The following is a 21,103-nucleotide window of genomic DNA, read 5'->3' as shown; positions in this document are numbered from 1 at the left end:
TGATACGGTATCATACCATGATATTTAATCATCTCTTTCCTCATTTAATGTGTGTCACCTCATAAAAAATGCTTAGTTGGCATATATTGATACTAGTTAATTGTTACTAGTTAGACTACCCGTAGTGGGGAGTAACTTAGACTAGCAACATGCATATGTTACTATATGTTACTACCACTATAATGAGGAGTACATATACATAGTGTAATGCAACACTTCATTTATTAGATTGTAAACTCATCTTATCTTGAAATGTGTGATGCTACCCATAGCACCTCATTAAATTATTATCCCATAAGCAAATTTGCCAAGTTGGACTCTTACCTCCGTCCTAGTTTATAACACTATCCACAGTGGGAGTAACATAGGTGATAACATCACATTTATCTAGACAAAATATATGATGTGGCATGTAATTAATGAAGAAAGATAACATCACATTTATCTAGACAAAATATATGATGTGGCATGTAATTAATGAAGAAAGAGATGCATGTGGTAACATAGCTAGTTACTGTAACATCATACATATCAAGAAAAAATAAATGTACAACCTAATAAATGAAGTGATGCATGACACAACTCATATGTTACTACCCACTGTAGAGGTAGTAACATATAGACTAATAACATATGCATGTTACTACTCTAAGTTACTCCCACTGTGACTAGTCTAAGTCGTCTTTGTATTTTGTGATAAATTTTGACTATAGATTTAACTAAAAAAATATTAATGCATGTCAAAAAGACTTATATCATTGGTATTTAAATATTTCCAACTATATTATTTTCTAGACATGCATTACCTTTAAAAAATTTAAGGTCAAAATTTTACACAAAATACAAAGTGGACTAATAAACTTTACTACCATTACTCCCACTATGGGCAATCTTATGATATTTTCGTTGTGATTAGCCAAGGACGAGGCGAAATCACGTTCTGTGATGGAGGACTTTGACTGCAGTTCATCCCCTAGGGCAAGCAAATATCGGGCGTATGTTACGGTACAGGTACAGGTATCACTTATCCTCCTCCGGTGTGCACCGGGGAGCTCTGCTCACCGTCGTCGACCAGGACTCCCTATGGCCGTAGGGGATGGGAGATGTGCGGCCGCTGTCCCCGGTGCGTGCAGCGAGGAAGGGAAAAGCCGCCGTGCCGTGGCTGGCGTCGACGGCGACGACGACCCTCGGCTCTTGAGAGACCAGGAAGGTGTTGCCGGCGACGGCGACGCTGCGGATGAAGATGGTGGCAGTCTCTCCCTAGCGGTCCTCCCGGCAGAGGCAGAACCGAACGTCCTCCTCGCCGCCGGCTGCTGCTGCTGCTGCTGCTCCGGCGTCGTCGGCTCTGACGACATCCCCTGTCTTCGCGACGAAGACTTGCGCAAGCTCCTGTCCGGTGACTGTCACACAGGTGGGGGAATTTCAAGATTGAAAACAGTTGGCAAACGTCAAACTGAAACTATGTCTAATTTCCTTAGTTTTAAAAGGGATAAAGAATTCATTTTTGGAAGATATGGAATTGGCAAGCAACGAAATAAATATTGCTGAACAGAGGTAGCACTAGATCACTATTCATGTAGATTTTTTATATCCTCGAAATGCGATTAAATTATATTCCGGCATTTAACAGGTTTATGGAATATCATCCCCCTTATACAAAATGTTCTTTTGGATTTTCCCCAAATTTCATAAATGTGGTTTCCATGGAGTATGCACGGTGACAGGTTGTTTTCAGCTGATAGTTAAGCTATTAGTCTTCAGGCAAATTTTTACTGTTGAGACAGGTTGTTTTGAAGAAAATTAGTGAGATAAGGTAATAAACTACAACCTCCAATTTTGGTGAAAGCCCTTTCAGCATTGCCAGCTTCCTCTCAAATGAGTTGCCCAGCATCTACATGCAACAAAGACAGAAACTAGTCATTAGATTGATCTTGAACTGATCGACTGGGCAGCCTCATTTTATGAGATTTGTGAACAACAAAAAATGAAGCCAGCATTGATGTGCGCTTCAGTAGCACTTACAGCTGCAGCTTGTTTTGAGCTATCCCAATTGAAGAAGCTGGTGAAAAATGCAGGTTCATCCCCTTCCGCGACAGCATACACGGTTGTCTCAGTGACCGACCGTGGTCCATCCCGAGCAATGCCTGCCTGAAGGAACATCTGCAGGTAATGGAAAAACACACTGAATTTTGTGATTTCCCCGTCGCATTATCACAAGTTGGAAACACTATGACCTTGCCGAAGTCGAGGGCGTGCTCCTTGGACGTGACACCTGAGTGAAGTCCAACCCAGACGTAGATTTCTTCGCCGCAGTCCAGTATCAAGGTCTCCTCCGTTGCCAGATCATCCTGCGAGAAGCTGAATACCTCCTTTGCCTGGAAGAATGGAATACCAGAAGAAACTGTTCAACCTTTTCAATAGAGATCAACAAGGTACGAGTCGGATGTATCCTTCATTTCTTGTGGTTCAGTGTAAAATAGCACTAACCTTGAACAGACCTGAAAGCAATCATATAGCAGGGTCAGTAATGATCTTGTGCGCAGAGGCTATTGGAACGAAAAATACACAAGACTGTTGCACGTACATTGTTGAAAAGTACACGTATACAGATGTGGATCTGTTGGCCAACCCTTGATACGCTTTTCTTTGGAGTATTCTGATCTTCCTCCTAATGTTGTCCAGAAACGGTCAGTTTCAGAACCTTCTCTTACTAGCGATGATTGCTTCAGTGGCTGCAAAATAGCACTAAATATAGTCCATAAGGGGAATACATTACAATCTATAGAAATATTGTAATAAGACACAAAGGGGTTTGTTTGCAGTGTTATCCTTACACACAACCTATCCATCATTCTATCAAGTAGAACATGGTCACTGGGTGAGGAAAGACTTCCTAGCCACGTAAAGAAAGAAGCACCGTCTTGCAAAATGTAACAGTGTGACGAATTAAGCGAACTTGCGGCCTGCAATTCAGTAAGTAATCCAGTAACCATAGGATGGTTTAGAACAGCAGAGGATTAAATGATATTTAAGTGTGATTTGGCGTAAAAGGCTATGCATTTGTATTTTGGTTTTGCCCAAACTCACCAGATGAACCTGAATGGCTCGTATGCAATCAGGTCTCAGCCCTTGAACCCGGAATAATGCGGCCCCATCTTTCTGGTACAGTTCAGTTCTATTGCTTTTCTGCAGAATAGAGTTCTTATATGCAGTACTCCTGCCACCCTGTGAACGAAGATGAGAAACTCCAGCATTCATATCCAAGTATGCATCCCTTCATTAATACATGAACCACGCAACATGATAAGTATACCTTGAATATGATCAATGACTTGAATACTAGGAAAAACAACTCTGGTTCTCTGCCCTCAAGCACTTGCCCCTGAAATTGTATTTCACAATTGAGTGATACTATTGAATAGCATGGCAAAGACTTTGTTTTTGTTTTTGTTTTTGTTTGTCAACGGCAGGATTTAGAGTGGGATTAAGGAGTGAATTAGCTCACCACAACTGCACGCCCTTTGACTGAATCAGCCATGCTTGACATCAATGAAACTGTGGCAACTCTATCTTCCTGCAGCCAAATTCACAAACTAATTTAAGTAACATGCAAACTACTGACAACATGCTATATGCGTAAACAGAACCAATCACTATCTCAGTAGCATGATTGCAGCTGACCATGTTAATGGCTTTAATTTCTGCTTGGTGGAAGTGTTCCTTAGCAAGGGAAAAAAAATGAAAAAATGCCTTTGATTTACGCAAGACTAGTAAAGAGTAAACCTGTACACTATCCTGTCCAAACCAAGCAAGGAACAGATGATAATCTTTTCCATCTTCAGCGTAGCTGTACTGTATGATATAGCAGTCTCCATTGTATAGTTGCTCCTGCTCCTCGGTGCAAAGGAGGGTTACACAACCACGGTCTACCAGCCAGACCTGTGGTATATCTTATTCTGTTAAAAGACGGTTTCATACATATACGTCACATCTAGGCAATAATTTTTACCTTAAGACAACCATTACTACTGATGAGCGGCCGAGGATTGTCATCTGGAATTTCTGCAACATCGTAGCCCTGATGCTTGAAAATTGCTGCAACATGATTCTGCATGAGACCTTGCCATGATATTCACATATTTAATGGAACCAATAGATACAGAATAGTATGGTCCTCATACCTGCCACTTTCTCCCGCCCTGCCTCATACAACTTCTGCACAACATTCTTTGGCCAATGCTGAAAATGCAGCTTAAAATCGGCAATTTCATGACCTTCAGTCATTATAACAGTGCGGCCAATTGATGATCTGCCTTGTAAGTGTACGTACTCCTACAAAAATAAGAATTTGTTTCAAGCTTATGGAAAGAGTTAACTAGATACCACTAATCAAACATGTTAGCACCCTTCATCTGTTTCTTGTATGGTTGTAACTTATCTGAACTACATATTTTCTGAAGATAACAAATATCTGCATATGAGCATACTAAGAAAACAATTGTGGCTCTGGTAGGAACTTTCCTACCAAGTTAGCCTACAAAATAACTAGCAGATATGCAATGATAGCAAAAAGGAAAATAATCAGGTATCCTTATGCTTACCTCTAATGCGGTAGCAGATGTCTTCTTCTCTGAAACTAGTGTTGTCATCCCTATCCACAAGAATATTTCAGCTCCACAGTCCAGTATGTAACTTCTGTCAGACTTCAGCATTTCTCTTTCTAAAAACTGGGCCTCCATGGGAACAAGGATTCTCTTGTTAATCCTACATACAGGAAAGTTTATAAATATAGTTTTAAAAACTAACTCAAGGTTACAAATGGAGTCTGAATTAAGCGGGGGAAGTCACCAAAAAAGTTTCTTGGGTGAGGTAGTCATCGGTCCCCCATTGGCTGCGTCTGGTACATCACGAGGAATAGGCGCATAACCTCCAAAGAGGTTCCAAAACTCACCAGCATCTGAATCACCAGCAAGCTTTCCATCCTCTATACAATCAGTAAAAAACAAAAATAAAAACCTAAGAATATTCTATCCTTGCTAATGGAAGATGTAATTTCATTCAACACTACCTATTATCCCGATCTCACATCTGCCGCAGTGTCGGTTTTCTCTCAAATGCTTTATGACATCTAGTGCCATAGCCCTTGTTTGTACGCAAGAATTACAACCGCTGAAAAGGAAAATCTTGGATGGTGTGTCCACTATAAATGCCGCCTTATGATCCAGAGAGGACCGCGAAAATGGAACCTACAAACATCATCAGAGTTGTCAGTCGTTAGTAGTCTTACATTGACTCACTGAGATGTGTTGGAAATTCTTTGGTGTAGCAATTTTTACTTCTCTTAGACGAGCTACATGCTCTCCTTCGCACCGAAACATCGTGGTCCCGTCGCATTCATCCCCAGATCTTCTCCAGTGCGAAGAGAAGCTACCTTGTACAGGGATGATGCATGGTTTGAAGTATGACAAGAACTTGTCGGATTCTTCGCCTTGTGTTTCCCTGTACTGGATCGCGTGAGAGCCCAGCGCCGCATCCAACTCAACGGCCTTGTCAGAGGCCATCAAACAATCTTCCTAGGTGACCACAATGCAGGATGGACAGTAGGACACAAAGTAAGTCATAAGCAAAAGGCATTGTTAAGAAAAGAGTGACAAGAGGGCCCAATTAATTGATGTGGTCGTAACACGTGTTACACCTCTTTGGCCTCCTCCCCTATCCAGTAATGCACATTATGCCTTCGAGTTCCGCTCTTGACTTCAGCTGTCTGAAACATTGTACAACATTTGGAATTACTCAGTGATGTAAATAGGCTAATAAAATGTACGATTTTACAGCTGAAACAGCCTACCCTGGAGGACTTACATGGAGTATGATATAGCAGTTCCCATTGTAGAACTTGCCATGCAAGGATTTTGCAATTGGGACTACACTGGTGCCCATAATACACCAGATATTCAGCCCTCTGGAACATTATATTGATTTAAAGTTAAAATTTTAATAAAAAATCGTACAGCCTAAGCTAGATTTATACTGCCTAACATTTACATCACTGAGGTAAAATGAAGAGTAATATTGCTTAATGCATAAAACTTTTGAAGCCACGAAATTTATTTCCACATTCCTTCCCTGATTTGAGAGTTCCAAGCAAAAATTATTGCAGTACTGCTGCTCCTCGGTAAAAAAACAAAAATTAACAGTGGCATTTTCTCAAGCGAAAAGGCAAAATTAGATGAGAGGGGGAAAGAGAAGGAATCAGGGAGGCATATTCAAATGCTGATCCAAGCTTTGCCTGGAATCTAGCCCGAGAGAGCAAATGAAAAAGAAGAAAAGGAACAGCAAAGAGGGTGAGGGGTTAGGGAGCAGGAGAGGGGACGTACGGCTTGTCGCCGACGCCGAGGAACTCGCCGTCGACGCCCTTCATTGTCGACATGGCCCCTCGAAACACTGCAGTGCGAGCTCGCCCCCACCAAACAAGTGAGCAGAGCAGGGGAGGAAGAAGATGAAGAAAAGAAGAAAAGGAAAGGTGGGCAAGCAGCTGGTAGTGAAGTTTGGTGGAGCTGCAGAGGCTAAACAATTACGCACTTTCGCCTCCAGCGGGCTCCACCAGAGCCGAGAAAGGTAATGGCGAGAGAAATAGAGGGCGCGTCCATTGCTTTGCCTTGGGCGTGACGTGCGGATTTACCGTGCTGTCTCACGTCCGCATATGTGGCATGATTTGATTGGAACAAAATAAGGCTCGGTCCACTTCCTTAAAATCAGAGGAAAGATGATTAGATTAGAAAGGAAAAAGGGGAAAAAGACAACCGTAGGATGAAGTGGGAGCACGGATGGGAGCACGGGGAGGGAGCAGGCAAGCCGAATCCCTGTCTCACTCGCACTCCCCGTGTTGTAGGGGCATCTCCGCGATCAACAAGGGCGTTGTTTGGTTAGTTTCTCAGTGAAGACCGGTATATACAGGTTCTGGGTCATCAGAGCAACTCCAACGGGCCGACCCAAACGGACACCGTTTTTCTTTGTTTTTCGTCTGTTTGGGTCGGCAAGGCGGACCTGCGCGTCCGCATTCTGAAATGGGTCGGTTTGGCCGCCCAACGGGGGCAAACCCAAATGTGCGAGCATGCAAAAAAATGATCGCACAAAATAAATTTAAAATAAACATAACTAAACATAAGTGGCCGGTCAAACGCCGACCAAAGTCCACTTAAACATAATTAAACATTAAAAAAAATTGCGCCCGCCTTCTGCCGCCCCTCACGCTGCCCTAGACGTCGTCGGCCTTGCCCTTGCGCTTGGCGTCGACGCCGTCATCGCCATCGCCGGTGAGGTCGATGAAGACGGGAGCAGGGTCTGCCCACCCGAACGCCGCCTGGTATGCTGCCAGGACAGCCTCCTCCAGCGTCTGCTAGGGCGGCGGCATTGCGACTAGCCGCGCGCGCTCCTCCTCCTCCTCGAGACGGAGCGCCTCGACATCACGCTGGAGCATGGCCTCGTAGCACATCTGCTGCTCGTCGTCGGCCTGCTCCTGGCGGAGCCAGTGCGCCTTCCAGCGCTCGAGGTGGGCGGCCTCCTGCTTCGGCGTCACGGCGAAGTGGACGGGGGGCACGCTCACCCACTCGCGGTACTGGCCCGTCCATGAGTAGGCCTCCTCCGGCCAAGTGGGTGGAGGCGGGGAGCGCTTCCGCGTCGGCTCCGGCTCCGGCTTGGGCTGGATGGGCGGTGGCGGCATGAACAGCGGGGAGTGGACGGAGTCCCCCGCCGCCGACAGGGCGAGGGCTTGCTCCAGCCCATCCCAGCGCGCGTCCTCCTCGAGGTGGCTAGCCTCCAGCTCCTGCTGCAGGGCCTCCTCGAGGGCGGCCTGGTACTCCGCCTCCGCTTCCTCGTCCTCCGGCTGTACCTGCGGGGGCGGCGGTGGGAATGGCGTCGACACCCGAGCACTGTTGCTCCTCGTGTTCCAGGGCGAACCAAGCCTCTCAGTTGGGAGAGTCGGCGACGTACTCGGGCAGCCGACGCTGCTCTAGCGTGAGCTGCGCGCGACGCTGGCACACCTCGTCGTCGTGCGCCCGTTGGCTCCGCGGAACCGCCGACACCGGGATCCGCTGGGGATCCAAGTGCCAATGGTGCGGCAGCGTCACGTCAGGGTGGGGGAGGGGCTGCTTGTACTTCCAGTGCCACCGCGCTTGGTGCACCGGGATGTGCAGGCGTCGGCGTTCAGGGCGGAAATGCGCTGGCGGTGAAGGGGGAGGGGGAGCACGGGAGGACGAGGCGCCAGGGGTGCCCTTGCCCTTGCCCTTGCCCTTGTTGTCGAAGATGCCCATGGCGGCCTAGGGTTTCCTGTCGCCGGCGAGGAAGCAAGGGAGTGGTGGGGGCCAGATGTGGACGGGAGAAGTGGATGAGGCCGCCCCCCGTCGCACACGTGCTTAAAAAAGGACGCTTCCTAAGGCTGACAAGTGGGCCCGCTGTCGGTGTTTGTCATAAGTAAGACGACCGGTGGCGGTTGGGTGGCCTACAGGTGGGGACACGGCGGACGCCGAGGAGACGTGCGGCGCGTCCGCGCCGACGCATTCCAGGCGCAATTTTGGGCCGGAAATGGGTCCGCATGGACGCCAGGCGGACGCGATTTGCGTTTGGGTCGTCGCGTTGGGCCTCCATTTTTGTCCGCGCCGACCCAAACGGACGCACGCGGACAAAATGGGTCGCCCCATTGAAGTTGCTCTTATCTGCATGTAGTTTGATTGCTCATATGAAGCCCAGCTCGTATTTTTCCGATAATATAAATTGCACTAGGCCCAGTTTGCATCTGGAAAAATGGTCAATTTAAGTGTTCCTGATGAGCCAGGCTGAGGGTGCTTTAAATTTCATGCGGACCAGCTTCTATGTGCCATCTAGGCAACTAAACAATTTGCTACTTAGGGCAAGTACAACGGGACTAGTTAATTTCTTGGTGAAAAAAGTATTGAGTCTTTTCCTCTAGGGTTTCCTGGAGTCCACCTTTTCCTCCGACGGCGATGCCGGAGTCCACCGCAAAACCCTACCATCGACTGCCTGATCCTTCCGGCGATCGAGTGGCCTAGGGCTCGGGTTCGTGAGTACCTGCCTTGATGAACAAACCAGGGCGGGAGGAAGTAGGGGATGGCAAGCAGGAAGGCCAGGAGGGTGAGGGGCATCGGGAGGAGATGGTCGATGGTGTAGGGAGCCGAGGGGGAGTGCCTTCGCCCGAGGATCCGATCTTGGACGCGGGCGCGGAAGGTGTGAGGGAGGAAGCGGCGGCGGATGGCCATCAGGAACAGGAACATGATTGGGATAACTTAGGGCATGATCCAGCCCTGGAAGATGCCTTCGAAGGCCTGAAACTTCATGGTGAAGAGGAGGAGGATTTGGATCTGTCGGGGGAGGTTGAAGATCTCATAAAGGAGGTTTGTTGGCTGTGCTTGTTTAGGGTTCATACGTTGAGACCGTTTAGCCATGCGGCTCTGCTGAACTCGTTGAGGAACGCTTGGTCTTGCGCCCAGGGTGTCACGTTTAACATCAAAGGCCCTAATCTATTATTGGCACAGTGTCACTGCTTGGGGGATTGGAAGCGGGTAATGGAAGGAGGGCCCTGGCAGTTCCGTAGAGATCCGGTTGTTATCGTTGAGTATGATGGATTTACGAATGTTGCTGAGTATGACTTGGATATGTACCCTTTATGGGCTAGAATTAAAGGGCTACTAGATGGTCTAACAAGGAAGAAGGAGTTGGCCGAAAAAGTGGCCAAAAAGGTGGGCATGCCACCCTTTACCGTGGCTGTAAATGAGGGCAGGATCAACCCTTCAAGCTTTCTAAGGGTAAGAGTTTTTGTTGACGTGCATAAACCCTTGGTTAGATTTGTGCCCATCATGCTAAAGGAATACAAGAGGTACCCTGCCAGCTATGAAAAGCTACCAGACTTCTGCTTCTTTTGTGGGTGCATGGGACATGTGGTAGAGGAATGTGGCGACGGTGTTCATGACCCGTCTGAATGTGAGTGGGGGGATTGGCTCCATTGGAACAGCGAGCCGCCGTTGGGTGGTTCTGGTAATGGTAGAGGTGGAGGAGGAGTTGCTGGAGGTAGAGGAAGAGGAGGTTTGGGTGGTGCTAGTAGGGGAGGAGCAGGAGGAAGGGGAGGGGTAGGAGGTAGAGGCACTAATGCACCTCGTACTGGGATGCGGGAGGATGACGCGGTTAGGGCGGGGTGCAGTGAAGTTGGCAGAGGTGTACAGGAGCATAATATGGGAGAGGATGATCAGAGGACAGCTCGGAAGCGGTTGATTGCAGGAGATGGCACTGTCAGCGTACGGGGGCAACCGGTGCCGAACCTTGCTGGCAAGGTGTCTAATACGGTTCTTATGATAGAGGGAGGGAGTTCCTCGGAGACTGCTGATGGGGGCCCCTCGTCTACACCAGGGAAAGTCCCGATCGCCAAAAGAAGGAAGCAGGGTGTGAATGGTGAAGTTATGGATTTGGATGTGGCGTCCGAGGCGGCCTCCGATTCGGAGGGCCGCCGGAGCCAATGAATATTCTCAGTTGGAACTGTCAGGGAGGGGGGAATACCCGGACAGTTCGAGAGCTGGCGACTATCTCACAGTCGCATTCCCCCAAATTGGTGTTTTTGTGTGAGACTAGGCAAAAAGTTGATAAGATGAAGAGGATCCGAGGGCGCCTCGGCCTTAAGGGTTTTACTGACGTTGATTGCAACGGGTTGAGTGGTGGTCTTGCTCTATTCTGGCATGAATCATATGAGGTGGTGATTTTGGACAAGGAGGAGAGGTTCATTGATGCCATAGTGCGTGTTCAGGAGGGTGCAGCCCAATGGAGAGTTACATGTGTTTATGGGGAACCGAGAGTGGAGAATCGGCATGTCATGTGGGAGAAGATGCAGCGCCTGAAAAATATCAATGATCTTCCGTGGTTGGTAATTGGCGATTTTAATGAAGCCCTGTGGAATTATGAACACCTATCAGCTACACCACGGGCGGAGGCTCAGATGGTTGCATTTCGGGACGTCTTGGAGACGTGTGATCTCGTGGATCTTGGGTTTACGGGTATTCCCTTCACATACAATAACATGAGAGGGGGTTTAGCTAATGTGCAAGTAAGGCTGGACAGAGCGGTAGCCACTAATGCGTGGAGGAATTTGTTTGCGTTCTCGTCGGTCCTCCATGTTCCTTCGCCTTGTTCTGACCATGTAGCCTTAATACTCAAAGGTGCTGCAGATACAGGACCAAATGGAGGCAAGCAAAGGAGGTATGATGTGTTTGGGAGAGGGATCCTATGTTACCTGATGTGGTGAAAGAGGCGTGGGAGGCCGTGGGTAATGTTCAGAACTTGGGCCAATTACGAGATGCGTTGTCAAAAACCATGTCAGCCATGTGTATGTGGATCAAGAAATTTGGTAATATTACCCGAGAATTGGCTAAGTCACAAACACAACTGGAAGAACTTATGCACATGAATGCGGATAGGCAGGATATACGTAGGGTGACTGACAGAATGAATGGACTATTGTATCAAGAGGAAATGTTGTGGCTGCAAAGGATAACCTGGCTAAAAGAGGGGGACAGAATACTAAATGTTTTCAAAGTAAGGCAGTCTAGAGGGCGAGGAAAAATAAAATTCGTGAGCTAACGGATAGTATCGGCACTGTACATTCAGACTTTGAAATTATGGGGGCGATGGCGAAGGAGTATTTCAAGAACATTTTCACTGCCGATACTTCCTTGATGCATCTCCTGTCATTGATCTTTTGGAAGCCAGGGTGTCGGAGGAGGATAACGTGAGACTTTGTGCGCCCTTTTCTGACAAGGAGATTTCAGATGCCCTCTTCCAGATTGGTCCGCTTAAAGCCCCGGGGCCGGATGGCCTCCCGGCCAGGTTTTTTCAACGGAATTGGACCACCCTAAGAGATGGTGTTTTGGCGGCAGTTAAGGATTTCTTCCATACGGGTGTGATGCCGGAGGGGGTAAACAATACTACAATTGTGCTAATCCCTAAAATTTCAAACCCCACAAAGTTATCAGATTATAGGCCTATAAGCTTGTGTAATGTCATTTACAAAGTGATTTCTAAGTGCTTGGTGAACAGGTTGCGGCCTCTCCTCGAGGGTATTATTTCTCCGGAACAAAGTGCCTTTATCCCAGGGAGGATGATCACGGATAATGCACTTGTGGCTTTCGAGTGCATCGATTACATTAAGCAGGAAAAAGATCCGTCCAGGAGTTTTTGTGCTTACAAATTGGATCTGCCAAAGGCTTATGACAGGGTAGATTGGGTCTTCCTGAGGCAAGTGATGCAAAAGATGGGTTTCTCTCAACGATGGGTGGATTGGATAATGTCGTGCGTCACATCGGTGAGATACTCAGTGAATTTTAATGGAACTCTCTTGGATTCGTTTGCACCATCGCATGGGCTGTGGCAGGGGGACCCCTTATCTCCGTTATTATTTCTTTTCGTGGCAGATGGGTTATCAGCCCTACTGAAAAGCAAGGTAGCTGAGGGGGAAATCACACGAGTTAAAGTGTGCAGAACAGCGCTGGGCATTTCACATTTACTGTTTGCAGATGATATTCTCTTGTTCTTTGAGGCGTCCACAATTCAAGCAGGAAAGGTGAAAGGGGTGTTGGACGTGTACAGCATGGCTACAGGACAGAGCTTGAACTTCGATAAGTGCTCTTTATTTTTCGGTGAGGCTTGCCCGGAGGGGGTTCAGGCAGGAGTCCATGCTGCCTTGCAGGTCACTAACCCTCACTTTGAGGAGAGGTATTTGGGGCTGCCGACCCTGAGGGGCGTATGTCAAAGGGCAAATTCCAAAATTTGCAAGCTAGCCTAACCAAACAGCTGATACAATGGGGAGATGGGCAGTTGGCACAGCCAGGTCGTGAGGTTCTGATCAAGTCAGTGGCCCTTGCGCTACCGACTTATATTATGGGGGTGTTCAAGGTTCCGTTCTCCGTTTGTGATGATCTCACTCGCATGGTAAGGAACTTTTATTGGGGTTCATCAGAAGGAAAGAGGAAAGTTCATTGGCGAGCCTGGGATAAGCTGCAACAGCCGAAGGACAAGGGAGGAGCGGGGTTCCGTGACTTCGGACTTTTTAACCAGGCCTTATTGGCACGTCAGGCGTGGAGGCTATTAACTAAACCAGATAGTTTGTGCGCCCAAGTTCTTAAGGCGCGATATTATCCTTTGGGTAAGTTAGAGGACACTGTTTTTTCAGGGAATGCGTCCTCGTCTTGGCAAGCTATCAACTATTGTTTGGAGTTGCTGAAGAAGGGTTTGGTCTAGAGGGTGGGGAACGGTAGAAACATTCGAGTGTGGAGGGACAAGTGGATTCCAAGACCCTTTTCGTATAAGCCTATATCGCCACAGGGCAGGTGTTGTATCCGTTTCGTGTCAGATTTGCTAAACCAGAATGGATCGTGGAACTACGAGATCCTAACTGAGTACTTTGTTGACGCGGACGTACGTGAGATTCTCAAAATCAGAGCATCTCCAAGGCTGGAGGACGATGTGCTTGCATGGGGCCCGGATAAACATGGCGTTTTTTCAGTGAAGTCGGCGTATAACTTGGCGTTTGAGGAAGTACACCGCGCTGCTGAAACTTCTTCGAGCTCGGTGCCGTCAGGTCGAAGGAAATGTTGGAGTTTCATTTGGAAGAGCTGGGCTCCGCCATCTGTGCGTAACTTCGCGTACTCTCCACCAATGCTCTCCCGACATGGCAGAGGAAACATAGAATCGGACTTGAAACTGTGAGCCAGTGCCCGGTTTGTGGCAGGGAGGAAGAAGATAACTTCCACCCCTTTGTGCGCTGTCAGCTTGGACGCGATCTTTATACAGCCATGGCCAAAGTGTGGGCGATTCCAAAGCTAGAAGAATTAGTGAATAATGGCAACGAATGGCTGCCCCATGTTCTAGCGCCTTTGAATGACGTGGGGAGAATGATGGTGATGATAGTTTTCTGGAGATCCTGGTTTATCCGGAACGAAATTGTGCACTCTAAACCTGCACCTCCGTTGGAGGTCTCAGTGAGATTTCTCCGGAGCTATGTCGACTCTCTGATTGGCATCAATCTTAACCCCAAGGCGGACACGATAAAAGGCAAAACTTGCATAGTTTATGATAAGCCAGCCCTGGCTCTGAATAAAAGAATCGAAGCTGATGGGAAGAAATGGTGTGCCCCGGATTCGGGTTGGTATAAACTGAACACTGAGGGTTCTTTCGTCTCTTCGGAAGTGGCCGGGGTTGGAATGATTCTTCGTAATCACCGGGGGGAAATAAATTTTTCAGCCTGTAGATCTCTGTTCTCGTGTCGAGATGCCCTCGAGGCGGAGCTTTGTGCTTGCATGGAAGGTGTTTCCCTAGCGTTACAACGCTGTGATCTTCCGATAGTGGTGGAGCTGGATTCTAAGGAGGCTGTGACCATGATTTCAGGCGAAGGCGTCGATCGATCAATCTATGCCCCCGTTGTGCAGGAGATTAAGTACTTGCTGTCCCTGAGACAAACTTGTATTGCTCATGTTTCTCGATCCCAAAATAAAGCTAGTGATAGTTTAGCATTGTTTGCTAGAATTCATGACATGACTATGACCTGGCTAGGGTCTGGTCCGGAGGAGACTCTGGTGATAGTAGCTGATGATTGTAAGGTTCCCTTGATTGAGTAATACAAGTTTCTCATTCGCAAAAAAAAGTACAACGGGACTGACTCAGCCGTCTGTAAACAAACCTACGTAGGATATTTGAGTACGTGGAAGAGAGAGATAAAGGAGAGAGAAGATGGCCGTCTGCAGAAAAACCGACGAGCGATTGCCGCACAACTCGCTACTTAACGGCTTCCTTTTTGCCGTTGTATGATCGGGTCGTCTGTAATGGCCCAAGAAAGTCTCTCGCTCTGTTTTAATAGCTGTGGATTAGTAGTAACTAACTTCGATTGGTTAACAAAAATTCCAGATTTTGTGGTGCTACGGACTGTCAAACAGACAGCCTAATATATTGGGTGTCTTTTGTGTTGTCTATAACCTGACGTCACAGACGGCATCAGTCTGAACTAATGTACATGCCCTTAGCCCGCTAGAGCCTGGTTGGTCTTTAATGCGCTACCAAACGAGGGAGCTCCTGTACGCCGCTCGCTGTGGCAAAGTGCCGGCCCTTCGCACAGGAGCGGCTAGCTTGGACCGGCTCACTTACAGTTGCACGGGGCGGCATCCCGAGATGAAAAATCGCAACGCTAGCTTGGGCCGGCTACTTCATACTAATTGGACCGCGTGCAAACCAATCGGACATAGACGCTTTCATGTTCAATTCGCAGCGCGGCAGTTAAAGACATGTACGAGAGCGACAAAACTGAAATATTAATTCGAAAAATTCCCAAAAACTACAGTCCATCTATTGGGTCGAAGCGAGGACCTACAACTAAATTTTTTGAAATTACGAATATTTTCTTCAGAACAAAAACATTTTCTGAATTTTTGAACAAATTTTGTAAAACATGAACATTTTGATGATGTGAACAAATTTGGAAAGGGAGAATATTTCTTGAATTTGTGAACAAAAAATAAAAAAAAGTTATATTTTTTCAAACTTCCAGAACATTTTTTGAATTTGTAAACAAAATTTGAGAACATGAACTATTATTGGATTTGTGAACAAATTTGGAAAGTTGGAACTTTTTTGCAATTCCCAAACATTTTTTAAAGCATGAACAAAAATTTGAAATCCGGTACATTTTCTTAATTTCGAAAGCTTTGATATTTTTTGTGTAATGAGAATATTTTTTGAATTTTGAGATAATTTTTTTGAAAACTGAACATTTTATGAAAACATGAACGTTTTGGAATTTATGAACAATTTTTAAAAGCACAAACATTTTTTTGAATCTTGAGAATAAATTTCGAAATGGAGAACAAACTTCGAAGCGCGAACAGATTTTTAAAGCATGAACATTTTTTGAATCTTGCGAACAAATTTTGAAACAGAGATTTTTTTTGAAAAATACCTAATCAATTTGGAAGTGTGATTTTTTTAATACGTGAACAAAAAATTGAAATCTGGTACATTTTCTGAATTTTGAAAGTTTTGAACTTTATTATGTAATGAGAACAATTTTTGAATTTGAGAACATTTTTTCGAAAGCTGAACATTTTTTGGGAAACACAAACAAAACTTGAATAGTTTGGAATAAGTTTAAAAAAGACAAGAAAAGAGAAAGAAATAACAAACCAAAGAAAGAAAATTTATTGAAAAGAGAAGTTAACTTGAGAAGGAAAACTGAAAGTAGAAAAAGGAAACACACAAAAAAAGGAAAAAGGAAAAAGAAACAAATATAGAAAAACAAAAAAAGAAAAAAGACGATAAAAAATTGAAAAAACCGGTTCAGGGAACCTCTACTAGGCCGGCCCAAATCGTCCCACACCGCGTGGGTGTGCGTAGCCTCGACAATTCGCCACAAAATGCGGCGAATAGGGTTTTCCTGAAGGAAATATGCCCTAGAGGCAATAATAAAGTTATTATTTATTTCCTTATATCATGATAAATGTTTATTATTCATGCTAGAATTGTATTAACCGGAAACATAATACATGTGTGAATACATAGACAAACAGAGTGTCACTAGTATGCCTCTACTTGACTAGCTCGTTAATCAAAGATGGTTATGTTTCCTAACCATAGACAAAAGAGTTGTTATTTGAGTAACGAGGTCACATCATTAGTTGAATGATCTGATTGACATGACCCATTCCATTAGCTTAGCACCTGATCGTTTAGTATGTTGCTATTGCTTTCTTCATGACTTATACATGTTCCTATAACTATGAGATTATGCAACTCCCGTTTGCGGGAGGAACACCTTGGGTGCTACCAAACGTCACAACGTAACTGAGTGATTATAAAGGAGCATTACAGGTGTCTCCAAAAGTAGATGTTGGGTTGGCGTATTTCGAGATTAGGATTTGTCACTCCGATTGTCGGAGAGATATCTCTGGGCCCTCTCGGTAATGCACATCACATAAGCCTTGCAAGCACTGCAACTAATATGTTAGTTGTGATATGATGTATTACGGAACGAGTAAAGAGACTTGCCAGTAACGAGATTGAACTAGGTATTGGATACCGACGATCGAATCTCGGGCAAGTAACATACCGATGACAAAGGGAACAACGTATGTTGTTATGTGGTCTGAGCGATAAAGATCTTCGTAGAATATGTAGGAGCCAATATGGGCATCCAGGTCCCGCTATTGGTTATTGACCGGAGACGTGTCTCGGTCATGTCTACATTGTTCTCGAACCCGTAGGGTCCGCACGCTTAAGGTTACGATGACAGTTATATTATGAGTTTACATGTTTTGATGTACCGAAGGAGTTCGGAGTCTCGGATGAGATTGGGGACATGACGAGGAGTCTTGAAATGGTCGAGACGTAAAGATTCATATATTGGATGATATGGTTAGGCCAAGGGGTCAAGCCCATGAGGCTTTAGATCGGTGCAAAAGGAGTTTTGCGGAGTCCAGGGGGCCAAACGCCGGAGACCCTGGCGTCTGGCCCTGGGCCAGACGCCGAGGCCCATGGCGTCTGGGCCAGACGCCAAGGATTGTGGTGTTTGGTCCTGGAGTCCGAGTGGGACTCTTGCCTTTCGGGATAAACCGACTTTGAGGAGGCTTTTGCTCCAAGTTTCGACCCCGGGGCTCAACATATAAATAGAGGGGCAGGGCTAGCACCAAAGAGACAACAATTGATCCCTTGGATCTCTTAGCCGTGTGCGGTGCCCCCCTCCACCATAGTCCACCTCGATAATATCGTAGCGGTGCTTAGGCGAAGCCCTGCGACGGTAGAACATCAAGATCGTCACCACGCCGTCGTGCTGATGGAACTCTTCCCCGACACTTTGCTGGATCGGAGTCCGGGGATCGTCATCGAGCTGAACGTGTGCTCGAACTCGGAGGTGCCGTAGTTTCAGTGCTTGATCGGTTGGATCGTGAAGACGTACGACTACTTCCTCTACGTCGTGTCATTGCTTCCACAGTCGGTCTGCGTTGGGTACGTAGACAACACTCTCCCCTCGTTGCTATGCATCACATGATCTTGTGTGTGCGTAGAAAATTTTTGAAATTACTACGAAACCCAACATTTCCATCAAACGCCCTCCAAATCGAACACCCGCAAATGTGTGCGAAAGCACGGCTAGCTTTCAAGTTCTTTCTTTTTCTTTCTAAAACTTAGGGCTTCCCATCCTCAGATCTCCCGCAACCGTCCGAACCTCGAAAGCCACCCAACACGGTTCTATATTGATCCGCGGCGCGGTTCGGGCGTATTTTCTCCCGCAAACCGAAGACAAATGTGGGGAGCTTTGTGAGAGTCTGGACCGCTATCACTCCTGCTTCTAACCGCCCTGACCCACCCAAACCCCTTCTCCCTCGCCCGCGCGTGTTTTTGCCAGGCACCAGCTGGCCACATTCATGCACTGTAGAGCGCGCCGCTTCACATTGAAAGCGGCTTAGGACGGATGCGACCTCCCACTGCCTCTGCCAATGAAGCGGCGCAGCGACCGAGGGCGCCGCCCGCTACACGCCCGGCTGAACACGCCTCCTCGCGGCATTCAAACGCCTCCATTAAATCCACGTGGAAGCCGAGGAACCTACTCCGGCCACACATCCGTTCATGAGAGGGCCGGCATTAAGCGCAACATCGAGCAAGCTCCTCCCGTCTGCCCTCTATTTAAACGAGGCCACACCCCGGGCAAAATCGCAGCATCAAGTTCGCCGCTCCCCATCTTCTTCTTCCACCATTTTCTCCACTCTTTCGATGGCATCCGACAAGCAGGAAGATCAGTTCTCCAGCATAAAAGCCGGCTGGGTGGCCCTCCGAGCCTGCCGGATATGAGCGAGAAACTCGCTGCTCCACCTCCCTCGCCTAGCCCGACGGGGCCAGTTGCCGCCTCAAGCCGGCGCGTGGTTCAGCAACTCGTCTCTTCAGGCCGGCTCGAGGAGGAGTGGCGAGTTGCTCCACGTCGGCACGGGCATCGTCGCTGCCGTGGACGACGCCGCGTCGTCCCAAATCCCTCGTTCCTGCGACCGTGCCATGCAGGCAGAGACAGAAGCCGGGATGTGCGGAGGTCGACGAGTCGGTTACCAGCGCGTCCTCGTCCGTCACCATCATCGAGGAGAAGTAGAATACAGGAGGCCGCCGCCGCTTGGGTCCCGGGAAGGCCACCGTCGAGGCATCGCCGGCGTACATAGTCGGTGTCTGCCCTCTCGTCGGCCACCGTCGTCCCCTCACTCAAGAACCAACTTTGTTCCGTGGCGTAGGGACCCTTCCCCTCCGGCTGAAGCATCAGGCGACGATTTCACTCCGATGAGCGGTGGGGAAGCGAGTCATCCTTTGGGCTGAAGTATATACCTCTGCGGCTCACTTTTGCCAGTCATATGGACGACGTTGGAGACTTGTCGCGCCGGCCGTAGACTAGTCTGATTTCATTTTTAGTGGAAAATATGTCCAAAATGTAATCATTTTTGTCCGATTTGTATGAAATCCGTCATGTTTATATGAAATCCGACCAAGTTTACATGAATTTCATCTGGTTTGTTGAAAAAGAATTTGAAATGTATGCAGCGTGTTGGATGGCGGCCTCCCGAATCCGTGTCTGCGGACTGGTATCCATCTGTCCGCAGACGGATGCAGGAAAAATTTCGGGTTGCCGTTGGAGATGCTCTTAGCTTTTAAGTTCGTGAGGTGACTTCGTTTGCTAATGCTGAAGCCCATGGGACTCTATACCCATAGGGTTTTCTTATAAATAATTTGATTCAAAGAATTTCCAATAATTTGATACTTGTTTTTCCTATGGTGTCCTCAAACAAAATATATTAAAAATTCAATCATGGTTGTGAACTAAAAACTGAAGATGGTTTTATACGAGTTTTTTTTACATTGGATTGGATTGTGGATTGAATAGAAAAAATAGACTATATTATTTTTACGGGAAAAAGTAGACAACTATATTGTTTTGGGTTGGGTATAGAATTCACTTGTTGGGAATAGGTACCCACCAAAAAAATAGATCATGGGATATCCATTAAGAATGCTCCTAATTGGCGCCTTATGTGCCAGTTGTATAAAGAGCTCTCACACGCTGCCCATTTGTGGTCTAGCCCAATAAGGCCTCTTCCAATGCACGGGTGCTTACATGAGGTGCTAAGTACATAAAAAACTTTAGCAACTAAAGCCCCCAATGCATAGGTGCTCAACTTATTGGTGCTAAGCATCCTTCATTTAATGATTTTGCAACTAATGTTCTTCTTGCATTGGTGGGAAGTGTTTTGCCTAGGTTCTCGCACTTGGCATTGTTTCTTCCCGAGGTCACAACACTCATCTCTCGCCTCTTAATTATCTTGCCACATCGGATTTTTTGCCTACATGACAGCCTTAGCACATGTACAAGATGGAGCATTATGAGGGGCCTAAACGGGGCGAGCAACTCGCTCGGTCCCCTTGTTCATTCGGTTCCTAGTTAAATGTTCCGGTCGACCGTTAACCAGCAACCGGTTGACCGCTAACTTTTCAAAAAGTTCACAAAATATGGAAAAAAAATCATGAGTTAGAAAAGGTTCATGAATTTGAAAAAAATCAGAAAAACGAAGAGGTTCACGAATTTGAAAAACTTCATAAATCTGAATAAAATTGCAAACTAAAAAAATGTTCATAAATTTGAGAAAAGTTCACAAATTTTGGAAATGATCGTGAAATGAAAAATTCACGAATTAGGAAAAAGTTTACCAATTTTTGAAAACTTAGCTAATTTGGAAAAATAAGTTCAAACTTTTGAGAAAATGTTTACGAATTTGAGAGAAGTTCTCATGCTTGAACAAAAAATGAAAAAGAACAAAATACCGGTTCAGAAACCAGCAGGAAAAAAGAAATCACCGAGCGACTGGGGCCAGCCCATTCCGACCGCCTTCAGGCTTCACATTCCATTAACACAGTAAGTTGCGCTGAAGGTGATGAATAGGATTCCCGATACATCAATTAGTTGAGCAACATATGTCGTCGTGGCGTAAGCCCAACGGCCCATGGATGCAAGATACGGCCACTATGTTGTTAC

At 46.7% G+C, this 21,103-nt stretch overlaps 1 protein-coding gene across 3 annotated transcripts; it reads right to left on the bottom strand.

The window, feature by feature from the left end:
* Window positions 1-925: 925 nt before the first annotated feature.
* On the bottom strand, window positions 926-6,568 carry LOC119326372 (villin-1-like). 3 transcript variants are annotated; one of them, XM_037600031.1, is made up of 20 exons: window positions 6,378-6,567; window positions 5,863-5,962; window positions 5,696-5,764; window positions 5,337-5,573; window positions 5,069-5,246; window positions 4,849-4,984; window positions 4,602-4,764; window positions 4,182-4,332; window positions 4,010-4,095; window positions 3,784-3,939; window positions 3,506-3,574; window positions 3,314-3,382; window positions 3,088-3,225; window positions 2,835-2,963; window positions 2,585-2,732; window positions 2,488-2,498; window positions 2,235-2,375; window positions 2,023-2,160; window positions 1,829-1,891; window positions 926-1,400 (listed from the first exon to the last, which is right to left on the bottom strand). In XM_037600031.1, the coding sequence occupies exons 1-20, from the start codon at window positions 6,428-6,430 to the stop codon at window positions 1,059-1,061; spliced, it is 2,577 nt and encodes an 858-aa protein (XP_037455928.1). In that variant the 5' UTR covers window positions 6,431-6,567; the 3' UTR covers window positions 926-1,058. The 3 variants fall into 3 exon arrangements, with proteins under 3 accessions (XP_037455928.1, XP_037455933.1, XP_037455938.1); XM_037600041.1 differs by lacking the exon at window positions 926-1,400 and having other exon boundaries at window positions 1,736-1,891; window positions 6,378-6,568; XM_037600036.1 differs by lacking the exons at window positions 5,863-5,962; window positions 6,378-6,567 and having other exon boundaries at window positions 5,337-5,569.
* Window positions 6,569-21,103: the final 14,535 nt, after the last annotated feature.

Source organism: Triticum dicoccoides, chromosome 1B, assembly GCF_002162155.2.
Source record: "Triticum dicoccoides isolate Atlit2015 ecotype Zavitan chromosome 1B, WEW_v2.0, whole genome shotgun sequence".
NCBI lineage: Eukaryota > Viridiplantae > Streptophyta > Magnoliopsida > Poales > Poaceae > Triticum > Triticum dicoccoides.
This window is presented reverse-complemented; position numbering and strand designations above follow the sequence as displayed.

Coding starts and splice junctions, on each gene's coding strand:
- LOC119326372 (XM_037600031.1), bottom strand. CDS start 6,430: ATGTCGACAATGAAGGGCGTCGACGGCGAGTTCCTCGGCGTCGGCGAC. Junction 5,963..6,377: donor CTCGGCGTCGGCGACAAGCC/GTACGTCCCCTC, acceptor ATAATGTTCCAG/AGGGCTGAATATCTGGTGTA. Junction 5,574..5,695: donor TAGGGGAGGAGGCCAAAGAG/GTGTAACACGTG, acceptor GTGGTCACCTAG/GAAGATTGTTTGATGGCCTC.